The following is a 19318-nucleotide window of genomic DNA, read 5'->3' on the forward strand; positions in this document are numbered from 1 at the left end:
GAGTTCTATATGCCTGATTGTTTTCAATGCTGGGAGGTACAGAGGACAGTTCGTGCTATAGAGAAGTAACTGACAGCTCATAAGAGGGGAATAGACCTGCAAACAGATTATTGCAATATATGGAGGAATTAAAATCCACCTGAATTTGTCTTATAGCAAAGAGAGACAGATGGAGATGAGATGCCTTGATCTGAGGGACCGTGTCCACTGTCTGATTATTCCTAAGCTGTACACTTAGGGTTTGGGTAATTTTTTTGTAGGCATGTTGTACTTGAATAAAATCAAGACTTAAAAAATATAAAAGGGGAACTTCCCTGGGGTTCCTGTGGTTAAGATCCTGTGTTTCCAATGCAGGGGGCATGGATTCAGTCCCTAGACAGGGAACTAGATCCCACATGCCATGTGGTGTGGCCAAAAATGAAAAAATAAAAGGAAGCAGAGGGCCTTGGAAAGTCAGAGAATGCAGCAAAGTCGGTTTTGACCTGAGCCTTGGGGACTAGTCACCTCTTGTCCTGCCCGATGTCTCGTTCATCCCTGACTCCTTTCCCCAGATGCCGTGTATGCTGTTTGCTGATGTCAGCTTCTCTCACACGACTTCAGAACATTCATTTCTTCCTTAGAACCTTCAGGCATAAGTTTTTTGTTTTTTTTTTTTAAAGAACTGAGTGTCTCTTTGGGGACTTTTCTTTTGGATTTCCTTTTCTGTAGGATCAGACTCTATCTCAGTGTTGTGACATTGACACAGGGTTTACCTACACAGACGCCCAGGGGTGACAAATCCTATAAAAGAACATGCACACTGTGGAGGGCAGGGGCCTTTGAGTATGAACTCTTCTGCTCCAGAGGACCCCAGCACGCCTTCCTTGTGTTGGACTCATCAGGGCAGGGGCCTTTGAGTATGAACTCTTCTGCTCCAGAGGACCCCAGCACGCCTTCCTTGTGTTGGACTCATTCCAGTAAAAAGCCATTTAATACCACTTCAAATATGCTTGGTTCAACATAGCACAAAATTCCATAGGCCCATCCATCACTAGGCAGACCCACAACTATGAAGAAGTTAGCTGAACTGCCCCTTATTCTCTGACAGCATACACGGTACTGCTGCTGCTGCTGCTGCTGCTGCTGTGAAGTCGCTTCAGTCGTGTCCGACTCTGTGCGACCCCACAGATAGCAGCCCACCAGGCTCCCCCATCCATGGGATTTTCCAGGCAAGAGTACTGGAGCGGGGTGCCATTGCCTTCTCCGAGACATGGTACAGTTCAGCATAAATAGATTGAGTGATTTTATTTGAAACATTCAGACTTTTTTTTTCAGAAATGATGCATTCACTACACACATAAATACATTTTAAAAAATGAGTCTAAGCTAGGATGCATTTAGGGTTATTAGGATATGGCAGTTCTTTTTCCCCTCTAAAACCCAAGTTATGTGTTTAACAATCAGTGGCCTCAATAGCATGTTAGTTTGAAATGCAAAATAGATGTATGTAATATTGTAACTGAACAAGTTAGGAAACGTGAAGCATACCACTGTTTCACACAAGACTTGCAGGTTTCACCATGTTTATTTTTAGAAGCAGAAGTGCCTGGCAATTTAATTTAAGCACAACAATTCAAACATTTGTTCCGCTTAGCTGTGACAAGACGTCATTCCTTTCAACCCTTCTTATTTTGTTTTATCACTTGATTATCCTTCCAAACTGATTTTCCTATAGGTGGAAAGTAGAAAATTTGGAAGAAACTGTATTTTAAAAATAGCACAAACCTGATTTTTAAATTCATTTCTCCCTGATTAAAACAGTAAAAAATATAGGATAGTCACAGGTACTATTAATCTGTGTGTGTCAATTAAGGAAAAAGACTTTCTAGACTCTTTTGTCAACATAACTATGTGGGCAACAAATTACATCGTCTGTAGTCAAAGCCTTGTTTTCTCCTCTCTTCAGCTCTTACTCTTAGGGATCACATGCGCCTACTTTTTCTGTCACCCTTATTAAACTGTCAGGAAAGCTTGGGATGCTCACTTATACTACAGTGTCAATGGCTGATATTTTCTGTAGGTGTTGTCTCATTTAAAAATACTGGCATTATAACAGGAATCAGAAGTTGAAGGCAAAGGTGTTTAGGGAAGGGTAAGATGGCAGGTGGCAGGTTTAGTTCACAGCCTTGTGAAGCCCACTCCTGTCTGGTTGGTCTGCCTGTGCAGATCTGCCAGCCATGAACCCGGGCTAGCACATGGACACCTTGCCTGGAGCCTGTGGAGGCAGGTGCTTAGATACACTGGTGAGGGCACACCCCCCAGGGCTGGGAGCAGCTTCTGCTTCGCTTTCTGAAGCCTTGGGTTTCTGGAAGTCTGGTGGAGCGTGCCGACCGCCCTTCTGTCCGCTCTTTTTCTCTGCGAGGTCCCGGCGGGCTGCTGTGTATCTGCTTGTGGCCATGACCGATGCAACCATGCACAGGGCAAAGGAACCCCAGGCGAGGCTGCCGACAGAAGGCACGGTTAGGAAAGGGCACGGGGCTGAGTCCAGGCCTTCCTGCTGGGGTGGAAATCAACTCCCGGTTCTGCCTGATTTGGGCCTGGGTTTGGGCTTCCCCGGTGGCTCAGACGGTAAAGAATCTGCCTGCAATGCAGAAGACCTGGGTTTGATCACTGGGTTGGGAAGATCCCCTGGAGAAGGGAACGGCTACTCGCTCCAGTATTCAGGCCTGGAGAATTCCATGGACAGGGGAGCCTGACGGGCTACAGTCCATGGGGTCACAAAGCGTCAGACATGACTGAGCGACTAATGCTTTGGATCACAGATCTCAGAGAGCAGTCAACGTGTTTTTGTTGGGAATGTGTGAATGGCGAAGAGTACCAGACTCGGGAGTCACACATGAGCTGTGGGTTTGCACACATCTCTCATTAACTGTGCAACCTTGAGCAGGCGACTTCACATTTCTGTATCAAATTCTGCATCAAGTCTTTCTAGTAGAGATAGAACTTCTGTGTCATGGCCTGTCTTTCCATTAGAATCAGGGACGGGGTCTCTCCTCACTGAAATATTTATTAGGAATTATAATAGGACTGTTCTCCTTAAACCATGTTTAAAAAAGTAACAACAGCACTATCTCTGTTTCTTGAGTGCTTCACTTTGTATAAACGTAATCTTACATTCTCATTAAAATATCTGAGTTGGGTATTATCATTTTACAGATGAGGAATCTGACCTACAGAAAGATTAAGAAACTAAGCCAAAGTCCCAAGAGTAACAGGGGGTGGAGCTGTGAGCAAGGGCGGTGGTGGTCCCAGAAAACCTGTATGCCTCCCTGCTGGCCCACTGTGGCCAGCGACTCACCAGTATGACCAGCCATAGTCCCACGTCTGAGGCTTCCAATCTTCTGGCCCAAGGTTCACAGTGATTTGAAAAATGGTTGTGTACATCATGTGGGCCACCATGGCTAGGAGCCCTGCACAAGGAAAGCCTGTGAGCCATAATCAAGAATGCAGTTTTTTACAGCGCATGAGTTGGCTGTCCTAGCCCACTAACATCCTCCTTGAGCCCTTCCAAGCAGCCTTCATGTTTTACACATCTACTGATTTCTTAGAGTCACCAATCTGCACAGTGGTGAAGGTTCCTTTGCCATGTCATCTGTCTCAAGACCCCCTCCTTTTTCTGTTTTATCATGTCGCTGTGGGGTGTTTTCCCTCCCCCCGCTCCCCCGCCTCCCCCCCCCCCCCCCCCCCGCCCCATACAGCACAGCATGTGGGATCTTAGTTTCCTGACCAGGGATCCAACCTGCGCCCCTTGCATTGGAAGCTCGGAGTCTTAACTACTGGGCCACAAGTGAAGTCCCCAAAGGCACCGATTTTATATCCTCTGTTTTCCAGAACAGGGAAGAGGTCCTTGAGCTACATTTAGCCTGAAGCCATACTTTACTAAGTTCTGTCACTTTTTCTTTTGAATGTGGATTGTTTGCTAACACAGAAAAACTCTGCATAAAAATCGGAATAGGTTCTGGCCACAGTAGACTTTCACAGTAGGAACTGGTCAGTTCCCAATGTGATTTTCTGTTCTCTGTAAGTGAATTGATCTTTGATATTCAGTCAAGTGAATTGAACCGCCTGAGGACCCAGACGGTTTTCTTTTTCTTTAACAGTTTTAGTGGGATATGTCTAGGACTTGAATGTACTGTGTCATTTTTTTCCCCAGGTATTAGAGAGTTTTATGTGCATAGATTTTGGTCTTTTGTTCCAGAAAGTTTCTTTGAATATTACTTTTAAATATTAATTATTTTGTCTTTCTTTTTCAGGGGCTCCCATTACAGGGCTATGTTTTAATTTAATAAATGTATGGCAGGGAGTGACCAACTGTGGCTTCAGTGGTCAAATAGAAAGTAGTTTTGGGACTTCTCTAGTGGTCTAGGGGCTTCCCTGGTCTGTGGGTTCAGACAGTAAAGAATCTGTCTGCAATGCAGGAGACCCAGGTTCCATCCCTGTCTCAGGAAGAGCCCCCGGAGAAGGGAATGGCAACACACTCCAGTACTGTTGCTGGAGAATCCCATTTGTTGCTGGACAGAGGAGCCTGCTAGCGACAGTTCATGGGGTCGCAAAGAGTCAGACACAACTTGGCAACTGAACAAGAATAATGGAAAAATTACTTGGACAACGCAGAAGACCCAAAAGAGGAGTTCTTTACTCCTAGGGCTATTGACCCCACTTGGATAATTTTTAACAAGCTGCTGTTTTTGAGTACTTACTATATGCATTCTTATTTAGTCCTCACCATGGCATTTTGCTTGTTTTTGCATATTTTGGGTGCACTGGCATGCAAGATCTTCCCTGACCGGGATCAGATCCATGCTCCCTGTAGTGGATGCACAAATTCTTAGCCACTAGACTTCCAGGGAAGTTCCATCACAGCTTTTTGAGGCAGCTAGTTAGAGAAGTGAAGCCACTTGCCCAGAATCACACAGCCAGCAAGTTGGAGCTCTCTGAATCCAGGCAGTATTTCTCCACAGACTCATGCTTAACCATTGTACAAATAGGGCAGTCTCTGTCCTCAAAGCCAGTGGACTTCTTCCCCACAGTTGTGACAAAGACATGCTGATAAATTTTGCTCTCCATCTGTGCTATCCCCATTTTTTTTTCACCAGCCTCCCCATTGCTTCCACCAACGGGATTAATTTGGTAACTTCTCCAGTGGACCAGTTGTCCCACTGAATGCGCCAGCGATAGGAAGAGCCAGCCTGGAGTTCTGCCAGTTCCCTTGGGGGGCAGGCTGTAGGGAATTTGCCTGTTCTGATGATGCTCTTGGCAAGTACCTGCAAGCACCGTGAGGATGGCTACTGAGGCATCCACCTTGAGCCAGTGGAACCCAGAGTGATGCCTCACTCTGGAGCCCAGGAGGACTGCACTTGTCAATGTCAGTAGGATATTCAGGACCTCAGCCCCGATAGACAGCCACAAGACACCTGCAAACGTAAGGATGAAAGAGATGCTGGGACTCAGAAATAAAGATTCTTTACTGTCTAAGCTGTCAGGGGAGCCCCTTAGAAATACTAGGATATTCAATCATGTGATTCGGGTCACTTCTAAAACAAAAAATAAAGTAATAAAAACCACCACGGGGTGAAAACCACAGAAACCTCTGCTGAGTCTTGGAAAGTTGACAATGCAAGGGAGTCCTGGGGCGTGAAAGAGAAGTTTTGGGAAGATTGTCATTAGCTGGGAGATAAAAAAATACTAAGCAAAATTCTTCTGCGAGGGCCTGAAGGATGCTGGAGGTCCCGTTCCCCAGTTCAGAAGTTTTGATTCCATCAGAAGACACTATCTTCATTTTTTGAAGGAGAAGGTAAACTTCACCAGGGCGGACGAAGGAGTCTGAGAATTGAGGCCCCCTGATTCGAGATGCCAAAAATCTCGTTTGTTTCCATGTCAACCTATGATTTATCCTTTTGGTGGGATCCTTCCTGCTGCTTCAAGGAAATAGGTTGGATGTGGAGTGAATAAAAGGGGCAGGGAGAGAAACTGTTCTTTGCAAAAAGCCTCCTATAAGGCAGTTTGGTTGTGGGGACACAGAAATGAATGAAAGAGACATGGTCCATGTCATCACAAAAGTTAAATTCTTGCTGGGGAAATGATACTAGGAAAGTAAGTTTAAATTTGATGAGTGTTCCGCTAGTGGCAGTGATGAACTGGACTCATCTTTTTCCCTGCTCTGCGGTCACCTTGCGTTGACAGTTTGAAATTGGCCTTGGTGGGAGTATTCACACTCTGAAAAGCTACAAATACTGCCCATGAGGGCATCCCCTCCTCTCTGCAGAGTTGATGGTTTAACGTTTTTTAGCATTATTGCCTACAGGGCCCATGAAAAGAGCCAGTGGCTCTGTGGGACTTGAATTCATGGAAAAACTATAAATAACTCTTTCATGTTTTCCCCCCAGCCCAACCAAAACCATACACATTGTCCAAATGGTGAGAAGGGCTGGTGGACAGAACATGACGAAGGTGTTTACCTTGTTCTTCAGCTGGTATTACACTCTGGAAGCTTCTGCAGTTTTCACCTGGAAGTTAAAGAAGATGGAATCAAGTAGGGTACCTTGACAATGAGGGACAAGCTGTGTTTCCAGCCCCCCTTGAGTGCATCCATGTCATTCTGGACAAGGATTGGGGAGTGTGGCTTTATTGTTCCCATAGAGGTGGTACCCCTCCCTGGAGCATCATGATACAATCCGGCCCCAGTGAATCCAGGCTGGGTCAAATGCCTTGTTATGGCTGAGGACTGGGGGTGGAAATTACGGGGTGGGTGAGTGGGGGTCACTTCCAGTCAGAAGCTTTACAAGTTAGTGTTTTGCCTAAAAGTTCTCATTTTCTTGCCTCTGAGATCACAGAAGCATATGTCCAGGTGGAGCCTCTCTCTTCCTGGATCCCTGAGTGGCTCCAGTGAGGAGGAACCACTTGCCAACCGGCAAAATACAAATAGCAAGAGCTAGAAATGAATTTGGTGGTTTAAACCTGTGGGACTTGGACGTTGTTTGTTATTACAGTGTACCCTAGCCCATCTGGACTGATGCTGCAAGACTTGATGCTAGACTTTCCAAACAGCATCCAGGATGACGTGAGTCTCAAATAATTTCTTAGAGGGTAAGGGGAAAGTGACAGTGTTTGTAATCATTTTAAGAAATGAAATAGAGCAGATTCAGAACTATCTCTGCTACGAAGTGAGGCAGTTACTCGCACTCCATCCTGCTTTCTGGAGTGTGAGAGGAAAGGGAAGAGTTACGTGTGTGAGTGCCAGGTAACGAGCAGAACCCACCCCCAGACTTATTCTGTGCTCCAGGGGGTGTGCTTTGCCTGTATCGTCAGTCATGTTTCACATACTGGGTAGAAAAGCTTGTGCTGCCCCCTGTGAGGTGTAGTCCCTCTGAAGGATATGCGTCCTTGGTTATCTTATTGAGTACACTGATGTCACCAAATTCCGGTTTGGGGGTGAGTAATGGATGGAGGATTTGACACCAGGGCGAATCACCCCCTGGGATGTTGTCCCAGATGGGTACCCCCATCTTGCTCCATTAACACATCAGCTCCAAATTGAATCATAGATGGTGGAGTGGGAGGAGCTGGGGACATTGCCCTATTTGTCTCTGCACAGTTAGGAAGAGTGTCTGAGGACCTCTGAGGGGAAAACATGGTACAGAAAACACGGGTAGAGGCAGTTTCAGCATTAGAACTGGGCTTGCAGGGGCCCAGTACTGTCCCAAGACTGTCCTGCCACGTCACTGATTCAATCCAGGGGCTGTAGAGAAGGTGCCGGGAAGACAGTCCTGCGGCTCCCAGTCTGGGCTGCTAGGAGCTAAAAGAGGGGGATGTTAGGGGCATAGATCATTGGCTCTTCTTTTTTGTGTTGTTTCAATTGGAGGATAATGGCTTTACAGTGTTGTGTTGGTTTCTGTCGTACAACAATGTGAATAAGCTCTCAGTAACATATATCCCTACCCTCTTGGGATTCCCTCCCATCCCAGCCATTATTGACTCTTCAGAGGAATGGCTTTCCTATTTCTAAAACTGGTTTAATAGTCCCCACATTAGCCTTGCTTTGAAGATTAAATGAGATACTAGATAGGAAGAATCCTCCTGCCAATGCAGGAGACTTGGGTTCGATCCCTGGGTTGGGAAGATCCCCTGAAGAAGGGAATAGCTACCCACTCCAGTATTCTTGCCTAAGAAATCCCATGGATAGAGGAGCCTGGTGGGCTGCAGTCCATGGGGTTGAAGAGTCGGACACGACTGAGCAACTAATACTTAGATAGGAAAGCTTCTCTCCTGGTTAATATGCACTTAAGCCCTACTGCTGTCTTTCTGCTTAATGCATGGAGGACTGGACATCTAACTAGCCTTCTGGAGAGGGCTGCCTTATCTCAATGTGGGGTAAAGAGGAGGCAAGTCCAGAGCCAGGGGCGGGGCAGAGTGAAAATGGGACCAGCCAAGGAGATTAAGAGAATGCACAATAGCTTAGAAGGGTGAGTTTAGCGTGGATCAGACCACAGTGACCCCTTGATTAACATGAATCCTCAGAAATGATGTTCCTTTTGAATAGGTCCAGCAGGATTAAAAGGAAAAATCTTTATAAATCCCATGAAGCCAGACAGGCAGGTGTTACATAGCTGGACAGAGGTTTGCCAGCCAAGTGGTACAGCCAGCCAGCCTGGGAAATAGTGTCAGAGTCCTGGGGATGGACTGTGGAACACCATCTGATTTTTCTCCCCAAACCCCCACCTGCTATGGTGTGCCCAGGCCCCTCTGTCCTTGAATTTCTTGGTTCAGCAGAATCCCACAGAGTCGGGAATCAACACATTCTGCTGACTAATTCATTCACCCAATAGAAAGAATATTGAGTTGAAAAGCTGCCCCAACCATGAATTTTTGTTTTTTCGTATTTCTTTTTTTTTTAACTTTTTATTTTGTATTGGGGTAGAGTCGATTAACAATGTTGTGATAGTTTCAAGTAAACAGCAAAGGGACTTGGTCATACGTGTAATGTGTATCCATTCTCCCCTAACTCCTTCCCATCCAGGCTGCCACATAACATTGAGCAGAGTTCCTTGTGCTCTATAGTAGGTCCTTGTTGATTATTCATTTTAAATACAGAAGAGTGTACACGCCCATCCCAAGCTCCCTAACTATCCTTCCGCCTGGCTACCTGCCATAAGTTCTTTCTCTAAGAAGAGTTCTTGTTTTACATCTTCATTTCAGACGATGCGTTCTCTCTTTAGAGGCATTGGGAGGAAGGTGCAGAGCTATTTAGAAAATGACCTCCAGGTAGGGGGTCACTACCTAGCACTCCAGGTAAGGGTTCCCCAGGAGGACTCCATTAGGGTGTCCGAAGGAGGGTCAACTTTTAGGGGGATGCAGATGAAGCTGATTAAGAAGGGAAATACCCAGGGAGCTGCAGTGGGCAGCAGAGCTGGGGGTGATCAGACACCCTGAGATCCCTTTCTTGTGCTTATTCAGGGCCCAGGAGCACCCTCCCCAGGCTGGAGTCCTTGCGGCCAGGTCTCCGTAGCCCCCCTCGCGCCTCCTGTCCCTCTCTGTGGGTGCCACCATCCACCTCCAGTTGTAATCTGCTCCTTTCCTTATGCATCAACTCGCCCAGGCATTTGTGCTGAATTAGACTGACTAGCAGACGTGTGTGTGGAGCAATCTCCCTGCAGGCGCCCCAGACTGCAGTCTTCCCAGGCAGGCTCTCTTGGGTCTGGGCGATGTTTTCACGTGGAAAGCCAGAGAGCTTACATCCCCGAACCACCAGAGGACCCGTTTATGCTGAGCTCACCTGTGCTCCCAAGGGTTTGCTCACACGACTGCCAGAGCCCCACGTGGAACCTGCGCTGGACGAACTTGTCGTCCCCCATCTCCCAAATGTACTGGACGGCCTGGCTGCTGTTGTCGCTGCCTCCACGGCTGAAGTGGATGCAGTGCAGCACCTCCGGACGATCCCGGCACAGCGGCTTTGCCACCCGCCGCGTGCCCTCGCACCAGTAGCTGCTGCCCATGGCTGTGACGGAGAAGGTGAGGGCCAGGCAGACCGGGAGGAGGGCCAGAGCCCGCTGCTGCCTAGCCCGCTGGTCCATGGCTGAATGCGGGGTGCGGCGGCAGGATGAGCAGTGGGGTCCGCCTTGCTTGCCTCATCCTGGTCCCCGCCCCACCTCGGTCCACCATCTGGCATCCTTACCTCTCCCCGCACGTCCCCCTGGGGAACTGCTGCTCTCCAGGGTGCGACATCTGTGCCCGAAGGAGCCACAGAGCTGGGCCGTGCTCCCTTCAACACTGTCAGCCCTTCAGTCCTCCCCGCGATGTAGAGGTGCTGGTTTTCTGTTTTTGTTCTTCTTTTTCTTTTTTTCAAGGCCAGAACATCATTTTTCCCATGTGATGTGAGCAACTCTTTTGTCGAACTGGGTGACTGTTTTTAGATACTGGAAGAAAATGTCCTTCCGTTTTGTGTTAGGCACAACGGAATAGCTACAGATCCAACTCGAAATGCTCTTAAATTTGATTCGTGTTATTCACACTTCCACCATCACTTTCTAAAAAACTTTTTATTTTGTATTGGAGTATAGCTGATTAACAATATTGTGATAGTTTTAGGTGAACAGCGAAGGTTCTCAGCCTTCCATATACATGTATCCATTCTCCCCCAAACTCTCTTCCCATCCAGGCTGCTGCAAAACACTGAGAAGAGATGCCATTTTTGTTCTTTTTAAACTGTGATGAAATACACATAATACAGAGTTGACTGTCTTAATCATTTTTAAGTGCACTCTGAAGTACATTCAAGTCTGCCACAAAGCTCCAGAACTCTTTTTATCTTGCAAAAACTGAAATTCTGTCCCCATTAAATGCCAATTCTCCGTTCCTCTTCCCCCAGCCCCTATGATACTCTCCGTGAATTTGGTCATCCGAGTTATACGTGGAGTTTGTCTTTTTGTGACTGACTTATTTCACGTAGCATCATGTCCTCAAGGGTTCCACGTGGCATCTGGAACACAAAGGTTCTCCATTCTATGTTAGACACCTCCCAAAGACAAACCCCCCTCCCCCATTATGACGGAGAATCAACCTGGGCAGGTGGGAGAAAAGGCTGGTGTTATTTGGGTCCACACCACTTAGCCTGGATTTTCCGGCTGGCAAAGACTGTATTGTGAGCTGTGTCTGTCTGTGTGGCTGCCAACCAGTCTTGTGGGAAGAGGAGTTACCTCATTTTATCACTAGATGGCATCCACCCAACGAGTGGGGAAGTCCTGTGTAGCTGTCCCCTCCCCACAACCCCCGTCCCTTTAGAAAAAGGCTGTTTTTGAGAAAAAGTTCGGAGAGGCTAGATAGAATATTCTTCTCAAGCAGGCGGCACTGTTTTGGCCAGTAGGCGATTGGGGAGACAATCTGTAAAGTGCATCACAGACTAGCGTTACAGCCTCATGGAAGGATCAGAACCACCATGTGGGCAGTTTTCTCCCTCTGGGTCACTTCATTCCTCTCTCTGCTGTCCCAAAGGTATGACCACATGGATTCCAGAGGTCGCATCATTATGTGAGTCCATCTTGGGGTAGGGAGTCTGTGTTCATTTTGAATGTTTTACTGCTGGTATTTAAAATCTTGCCATGTGAGTTTTTGGTTGTTTTTTTTTTTAAGCTGTTGAAGGATTTCTATTAAGGGATGCTCACCTGTTTTGCCCCAACTGTTCAAAGTTCACTCACTTGGGAAAGCTAACCAGGATGAGAGCCTCTGGTCCAGTTTATGGGGGAAAAAATAGCCTAAATGGAAACATGGTGTTCCTGTCTCTTGCTGACCTGCATTTCATACAATCAGGACGCCTTCTGTGGAATCTCAAGTTCAGGAAAGGCTTGGAAGGGGGTAGACAGGGAGCGGTGGATGAGAAGGGCCAAGCAGAGTGTCTCAGAGACACAGTGCTGAACCTACTAGAAAAAAGGAACTCACCTAGAGGGTTAGGGTCAGATATGGGACCTTACCAAGCTTCTGCAGTCAGGTGACTGGTCAGAACACCTGGGTATCTTGGCTCTGCCTTTAACATGCTGTGTGGCCTTGGGCAAGCCACTTAACCTCTCTGAACCTCAATGCTGCGGCCATCAAGCAGAGAACTAACCATCCCCTCAAAGGGTTATTGTAAGGACGAAAGAAGTAGGCTGTCGGGTGAGAAGATTTTGTCCATGTGGTTGTCGTGGAAAACTACACACCTGTTAGTTGGCAGTAATGGATCATGGGTTCTGACAAAGGATCTGCCTGGTGGACTCAGCAACATTTGCTCACAGGTGAGAGCCATCTAGAGGCGAGCACGTTTTTGACTATTCAACATGTTGGTTGGCTGCTATGTAACAGGAGCTCCAGTCGGTGATGGGGTTTGGTTTTGTTTTAAGTATTTATTTGGCTGTTCTGGGTCTTTGTGGCTGTGCAGTGGCTTTCTCTAGCTGCAGAGAGCGGGGGCTGCTCTGTAGTTGCGCTGCGTGAGCTTCTCATTGCGGTGGCTTCTCTTGTGCAGCACGGGCTCTAGCACACTCAGGCTTCAATAGTCGTGGCGCACGGGCTTAGCTGCTCCACGACACGTGGAATCTTATTTTCCCTGGCCAGGGACTGAACCCATGTCCCCTGCCTGACCAGGTGGATTCCCAACCACTGGACCCCCAGGGAAGCCCACTGATGGGGGTTTTGCTTCAGGCCCTGGGGCAGGAGCTGCTGTCTCCTGGGCAGAAAAGCTGTCTTTCTGGAAGTCTTGGCATAAACAGGGCCCAGAGGAGACCCTGCCTTGGTAGCTGGGCTCAGCCCATCCTGGACAAATTTAAAGCCTCAATAACAAGTGTCCCCCATGATGAAGATGCCCACCTCAGAACTGGAGGCCCATCCTCCCACCACTGGTCCTCAGGGTCTGGAATCCAGGTCAGTCCCACCCTGGTCCTTTGCAGCTGGTGGGGCTTCAAGGGTGGAACCCACCAGCTGCCTTGCCTCTTCTCCTGGGCGGCCTCTGCCCAGGAAGTCCCAGCACTTGGGGGAGGTCTGGGAAAAATCTCCCTGCCTTTTGAGGGGGAGGCCGGGCGGGGGATGAGAAACTTTGGAGATTCGGTAGATGGCTCTAGACTGGGCCAGACGCTCTCAGGGGCAGCGTGCGGAGGGTTTGTGCAAACATCTTCTCGCTGGAGGAAGAGGAATGCAAGAGGCGGCTGCCTGCGGTACATCTTGGACTGTTCGAAGGATGTGCTGACACTTGTGACCCACAGCGAGAAAGATGAAGCCGGGGCCAAGCTGGGCAGGGTCCCGGAGGAGGGCAGTGAGCCCCCTGCCCGGAGCCCACGTGCTGCTCACAGGCACCCCTGCTGCCCAGGGGGCTGGGCCTCTCTCCTCCCCCTGCAAGCTGGCTCGCTGGACCCCTGTGAGGCCCTTCCTGGCCCTTCTTCTTCTGCTTTCCATCAAACAAGTAAGAGCCGTTTGTATTATTATTGTTATTGTTATTATTATCAGTCGTACATATTTTCTGATGATAGAAGCACTTCAGGCCTCTTGTAGGCAATTTGGAAAATGTAAAATGGTATTAAGGCAATGACGATCAACCATAACCCAAGCCTTCAGAGGTAATCACTGTTGATATTTTGGCATATGTTCCTCAAATCCTTTTTCTATGCATTTTTTTTCTTCCCCAGCTGGAATTAGGATGTGGAAAACATTTTGTATCCTGGTCTCCCCTTTACATCAGATGATAAGCATTTTTGCATGTCAGCGTGAACTCTGCAAATAGCATTTAAAAATTCCTGCATGTTTCCTTTGTTTACGTTCATCATTATTCCAGGTTTGAGTATTTAGATTGAATGAGTGGACTTTTTTTTCTTTCCTTCCTATCTTCCTTTTTCCTTCCTTCCTATTATAAAAATACAGAATGCTTATTGTTTACAAAAATAAACTCATAAAATCTGGAGATGTATAAATACAAACTACAAATTACAAATTACTCCCACCACCCAGAGATCACCCTTATTCACATTTTTTGGCTTACACTCACACTTTTCTACCATTTATTTACATATAGTTTAAAAGAAAAACAACAGAGGCTTAACTATAAATATTGTCTTGCAATCTGCTTTTTTCCTTAACAAAATACTTATTAAACCCAAGCTAACATTTTTGTTGAACACTTACTATGCTCCAGGTCTGGTGGCAGGTCTGGGGCTCTTTATCTTATTTCATGCTCTCAGCAAACCTAGGAGGGAGGTTTTCCTGTTTATCTCATTTACAGATGAGAAAACTGAAGCTCAAGGAAGTTGAATATTTTTCTGTCAGAAAATTGAGCTCCACGGCATGATGTTTAAGGACTTCAGGGGTAAATCATAATGTATGTTTGTAACTATCTTCTTTAGTTGGGCATTCTGGTAGCTTGTTTTTTCGTATCCAAGGAGACGAGACGTTTGCCCCTTCCCTTTGCAAGATTCCTCTCTTTTCAATTTTTTAAAATGTGTTTGGCTGAGCCGGGTCTTGTTGCAGCATTTGTTTTCAGTCGCTAAGTCGTGTCTGACTCTTTGTGACCCCATGGACTGCAGCATGCCAGGCGTCCCTGTTCTTCACTATCTTCTGGAGTTTGCTCAAACTCATGTCCATTGAGTCTATGATGCCATCCAACCAGCTGAGAACTCTTAGTTGCAGCATGTGGGGTCTAGCATCCTGACCAGGGATGGAACCTGGGCCGCCTGCAATGGGAGTGAGGATTTTTAGCCACCGGACCATCAGGGAGGTCCCTCAAGGTTTCTTCTTTATTCTGGGCCATGATGTGAAGGAGCTTCAGTTCCATTCACCTGAGTGAGGAAGTACTCTGAGAACTCAATGCTTCTCTTCTTCCTTTGGTCCATGGGCAGAGCTCATCTCTGCTTGCAGCCTTGGAAATCTGTATCCCTCCTGCCCTCACAGAGGGAGGGCTGGGGTGCTGGGTCTCATCAGTGCTCACCTTATCAGACTTTCTCTGATGCTGGTCCAGAACTGGATGGGCAGAAAACCCACACCAAATTCTCTACATCCACGTCCTCCCAGAGGCTGCAGACAGTGGGTGTGAACCCAGTCCAGGGTTGCCTGGGATTCTTGCCATGGGGGCTGCCTCTCGGCGAGTGACCGTAACGTTCCTGGGGGCAGGTGGCCTGGGACTTAGTGGCGCGGCCGTTGTTGGAAGAGTTGATATAGAGCTCTCACCCTTGCTCCAGTTCCCTGTCTCATATGCAAATGGAGTTTATGTCCAGCTAACTCTCTGGTTTTGTGCATCTCTTCTCCACAACCAGGGGTCAGCTGTCTCTTAGGTGCCAAGTTCTGCTGCAGCACTTGGCGTTTTGTCATAATGGTCTTACCCAAATCCCACAATGAGCCTCTGAGAAGGTGACTGTCACTGACCACCAAGATTTGCAGGATCTTGTCTGATCACCTGCAATGATATAGCTTGTGAGCGGTGGAGACACTGCGCCTACCCCCAGGGTGCTTGAAAGTCCTGTGTTCTTTCTTCCCCAGCATTCCTTGGAAGCTGTTGACATACGAATATTTCTATGTGACAACAGCCGAATCTGCAGTGAGTCAGGCTGGCGGATGACGCTGCCCAAGCCACACCTTGGTATATTTATTATCGATAATGTGCCTATGGGCAGCCTGTCTTCCCTGCCTCCACCACCCTGTCTGTTTTCAGAACCTCTTCCCTCTTTCTGTCCTGTGTTATGTGTATAAAATCCTGAAGACCCTCCTCTTGGTCACCCATCTTAAAACCCAACTTCTTTCTCCAGATGTTTATGTTATATGAACCTTGGCGTAGATTTCCGTGATGACTTTTGCTCGTAGACGTTCGCCCTGCATGGATATAAATGACCATGGCGTGTTTTTTTGGCAGGAAGTCATCATTAAATTCCCTTAATGAGAAATTCTCAGGGATAGTTTAGATTCTAAATTCGAGCTGGGAAAGAGTACTATATCTTCATGCCCCCTTCCCACAGCTCAGCTGAGTTAATTAGGAGTTGCTTTGGTGTCAAAAAATATAAACTCTTCAGGCTTTTTAAGAAGTGAATGTGTGGTTCTTTCATACTTTGCTGATGAGAGTGTAAAAAGGTGCATATTTTTAAATTTAAAAAAATTCTTTCTGGCTAGGATCATTTGGCAGTATATTGTCAAAAGCTTTTAAAAATGTATAATTGATGACCCAGAAATTCCAACTCAAAGAATTTTCCCTAAGAAAACAAAGATGTGCTCGAGTGTTTAGCTGTGAATATTTTCATTACAGCATAATTTATATTAGCAAACATCTAGAACAATGTAGGTGTTCAATTTGCTAGAGGATTTGAGAAATAAATTGTATCACATTCATCCATAGAAAATTACAGAGCTCTTAAAATGGTGTTTTAGAAGTATAGTTTTTGAAATGGAAATATAGGCACAGTGTATATTCTAGTGGAAAAAGAGACTGCACAATAATATGATTTTCTTTTGGGTTAAAATGAGAGAGAAAAGAAAGAAAAAAGAAAAAGGGTTGTATATGAGTGCAGAGAGAAGAGTCTGAAGGGAGATAGTTATTTCTGGGTAAAAAGATTAAGATTCCATTTCTTCTCCCCTTTCTGCTTGTCTTCATTTTTTATTTTATCTACAGTGAAGTCTATTCCTTTGGTAACAAAGAATAATAGAGGTTTTGTTGAAAGTAAGTCAATAGAGCTTTTTTTTGCCTTTTTCCTAATCCCTCCTCTGTTGAGTGAGTTGGTGCTGGTTACCGTTGCAAGAGAAAGAGGAATCAGGATTGAGCTGGATTTTTCCAGCTAGAAAATATCCACTCATCACGACTTTATTAGGATTTGGCTGTGATTGAACTTAGATTAGCCTTTCATGTTTTTGGTGTCCTTAGGACAAGTACCTGGGAAGATAATCAGAGTTTGTCCAGCTTTTCTAGACTGATCAGATTGAGGGCTACTTTGGTTTTATTTTTCCTTTTGACTATGGCTGTTAGTCATGGCAAAGAACAGGGCGATAAGAGAATGTTAGTCCATAGACAGCTCACATATACGATTGATTTTATTATCTCTCTCTCTGTTAGGTCCTGGTGCATATAAACAGTACTTTTTCCAAGAAAGGTCTTCACTTGGGTGACTTGGAGGATTCTGGAAGCTGACGATTTGGTTATCAACATCTTTGCCAAATTTGTAAAATTAATATAGTCAGTTATGTTCCCATTAGGACGTGTATTTCTTTAAACAGTGTGTTGCTAATGTACCATCATGCCTCTCGGGCCATAACAGAGAAAGAGAGATTATTAATGGAGATTTAAGATGCACTGGAAACAGAAACCAAGGGATAAATACCAATTATTTCATCATCATTATCATCATGATAACTACTTATTGGCTAATCCCATGGTTCCCAAACTGTGTGCTAACATGTCCCAGGGCACCCCTGCTGTGAACTGGCACGGGTGCTGTTAGGAATTTTAATTTTTTGAGGGAAGCAGGGATACACTCCATCTGCGAATGACGAACTCGAGGTAATCCATGGTTTCAACATTACATGGCACTACTTTCCCTTGGATGATGTATCTTTGCAAAGCTGGGGTTCTTTGCAGCTGCTGTGACAAAAAGCAAACACTGCAAAAGTCAGGGTGGAACAGGAACACAGGTGGTAGTGGTCAATCTGACTGTTAGGCTTGAGATGTTTTACTATCCCCACTGGGCTTTGCTGGTGGCTCAGACAGTAAAGAATCCACCTGCAATGCAGGAGATATAGGTTCGATCCCTGGGTTGGGGAGATCCTCTGGAGGAGGGCATGGCCACCCACTCCAGGATTCCTGCCTGGAGAATCCCCATGGACAGAGGAGCCTGGCGGGCCGCAGTCCACGGGGTCACAGAGATTCGGAATGACCGAGCGACTAAGCACAGCACACATCATCCCCAGTAGGTACTAAGTTGTTAGGAGGTAGATACTTAGTAAGTTGCTTGGCCTATTTAATTAATGGCACTCTGTTTGTTTTTGGCTGCTCTGGGTCTTTCTGCTATGCACGGCTTTCTTTAGGTGCAGCACATAGGCGTCTCCTTGAGCGGGCTCCTCGTATTGTGGAGCACAGGCTCTAGGTGTGTGGGCTTCAGTACTTGTGGCATGGGGGCTTAGTTGCCCTGCAGCAAGCTGGGTCCTCCCGGACCAGGGGTCAAACCTATGTGCCCTGCATTGGCAGGCGAATTCTTAACCACCGGACCTCCAGGGAAGTCGGATTAATGCATCTTTAGATTCGGTATTTCTATTGGCCTGGGGGTGCTGTGGGAAAATTATTAAGACTGGAAAGGAAGCAAGAATTGAGAAAGTTTGGGAAGCTCTAGTCTAACGATGACCACACTTGCTTGTCTTCAGAAAGCTGTCTGGAAAAATAGTGAAGGAACTACTCACAGACCCTGAGGCTGCCATGGGATTGGGTCTGGGGCATGCTAGGCAGTGGTGAGGGTGAGGGTGAGGTGGACTGAACTAACTACTCAGGAGGGGAAAACTGGCTACCTGTAGGGCTCGTGGATGGTTTTCGTTTGTTTTGTTCTCTCTGTGTGCATGTGTGTGTTTGAGTGCCTTTCAATAGAATATCTCTGCAATTTACAATAGCCTCCCCCATATCTGGCTTCCCAGGTGGCTCAGTGGTAAAGAACCTGCCTGCCAATGCAAGAGATGCAGGTTTGATCCCTGGGTTTGGAAGACCCCCTGGAGAAGGAAATGGCACCCCACTCCAGTATTCTTTCCTGGAAAATCCCAATGGACAGAGGAGCCTGGTGGGCTGCAGTCCATGGGGTCACAAAAGAGTTGGGTGTGACTTAGTGACTAAACAACAGTGGCAATATTTAAGATAGGACATAAGATACAAAAGAAATTGCTCCGTGGTGCAGGCCATTATGGGCTTATCAGTGGGGAGGTTTGAGAATCATGGTGTGAGGTGATAATTTGTGATAAAATGTGATAACGTGCTTGCTGGTAACTGGAGTTCACTATGATTTTTTTTTTTTTTTCTGCTCAGGTTACAGGATCTCTCCTTGAGGAGACAACTCGGAAGTGGGCTCAGTACAAAGAGAAGTGTCTGAGAGACTTACTCAAGGAAACTTCTGGTAAGCACATGTATCAGTTATCTATGGCTGTGTAACAGATAGTCCCAAAGCTTAGTGGCTCAAAACAGTAATAACAATGATTTATTATGTCTCATGTGCCTTCTCAGGTGGCACTAGTGGTAAAGAACCTGCCTGCCAATGCAGGAGACGTAAGGGATGCCAGTTCGATCCCTTGGTCAGGAAGATCCCCTGGAGGAGGGCAT

At 46.6% G+C, this 19318-nt stretch overlaps 2 protein-coding genes across 2 annotated transcripts in view; one reads left to right on the plus strand and one right to left on the minus strand.

Annotated features, from left to right (window-relative positions):
• Nucleotides 1–2227: 2227 nt before the first annotated feature.
• Nucleotides 2228–10109, minus strand: GSG1L2 (GSG1 like 2). Its single transcript, XM_052657072.1, has 5 exons — nt 9812–10109; nt 6498–6545; nt 5304–5453; nt 3338–3449; nt 2228–2480 (listed from the first exon to the last, which is right to left on the minus strand). Exons 1-5 carry the CDS (start codon nt 10107–10109, stop codon nt 2228–2230), a joined length of 861 nt encoding a protein of 286 aa, XP_052513032.1.
• A 3161-nt stretch (nt 10110–13270) lies between these two features.
• Nucleotides 13271–19318, plus strand: part of GLP2R (glucagon like peptide 2 receptor) — a 41488-nt gene continuing 35440 nt past the window's right edge. The window contains exons 1-2 of the mRNA XM_052658742.1: nt 13271–13459; nt 19028–19115. Of these exons, the coding sequence (XP_052514702.1) occupies nt 13271–13459; nt 19028–19115 (277 nt within the window). The remainder of the gene's footprint in view (nt 13460–19027; nt 19116–19318) is intronic.

Source organism: Budorcas taxicolor, chromosome 19 (genome assembly GCF_023091745.1).
Source record: "Budorcas taxicolor isolate Tak-1 chromosome 19, Takin1.1, whole genome shotgun sequence".
In the NCBI taxonomy this organism is placed as follows: Eukaryota; Metazoa; Chordata; class Mammalia; order Artiodactyla; family Bovidae; genus Budorcas; species Budorcas taxicolor.

Coding starts and splice junctions, on each gene's coding strand:
- GSG1L2 (XM_052657072.1), bottom strand. CDS start 10,109: ATGGACCAGCGGGCTAGGCAGCAGCGGGCTCTGGCCCTCCTCCCGGTC. Junction 6,546..9,811: donor GCAAACCCTTGGGAGCACAG/GTGAGCTCAGCA, acceptor TTTAACTTCCAG/GTGAAAACTGCAGAAGCTTC. Junction 5,454..6,497: donor AATACCAGCTGAAGAACAAG/GTAAACACCTTC, acceptor TTACGTTTGCAG/GTGTCTTGTGGCTGTCTATC.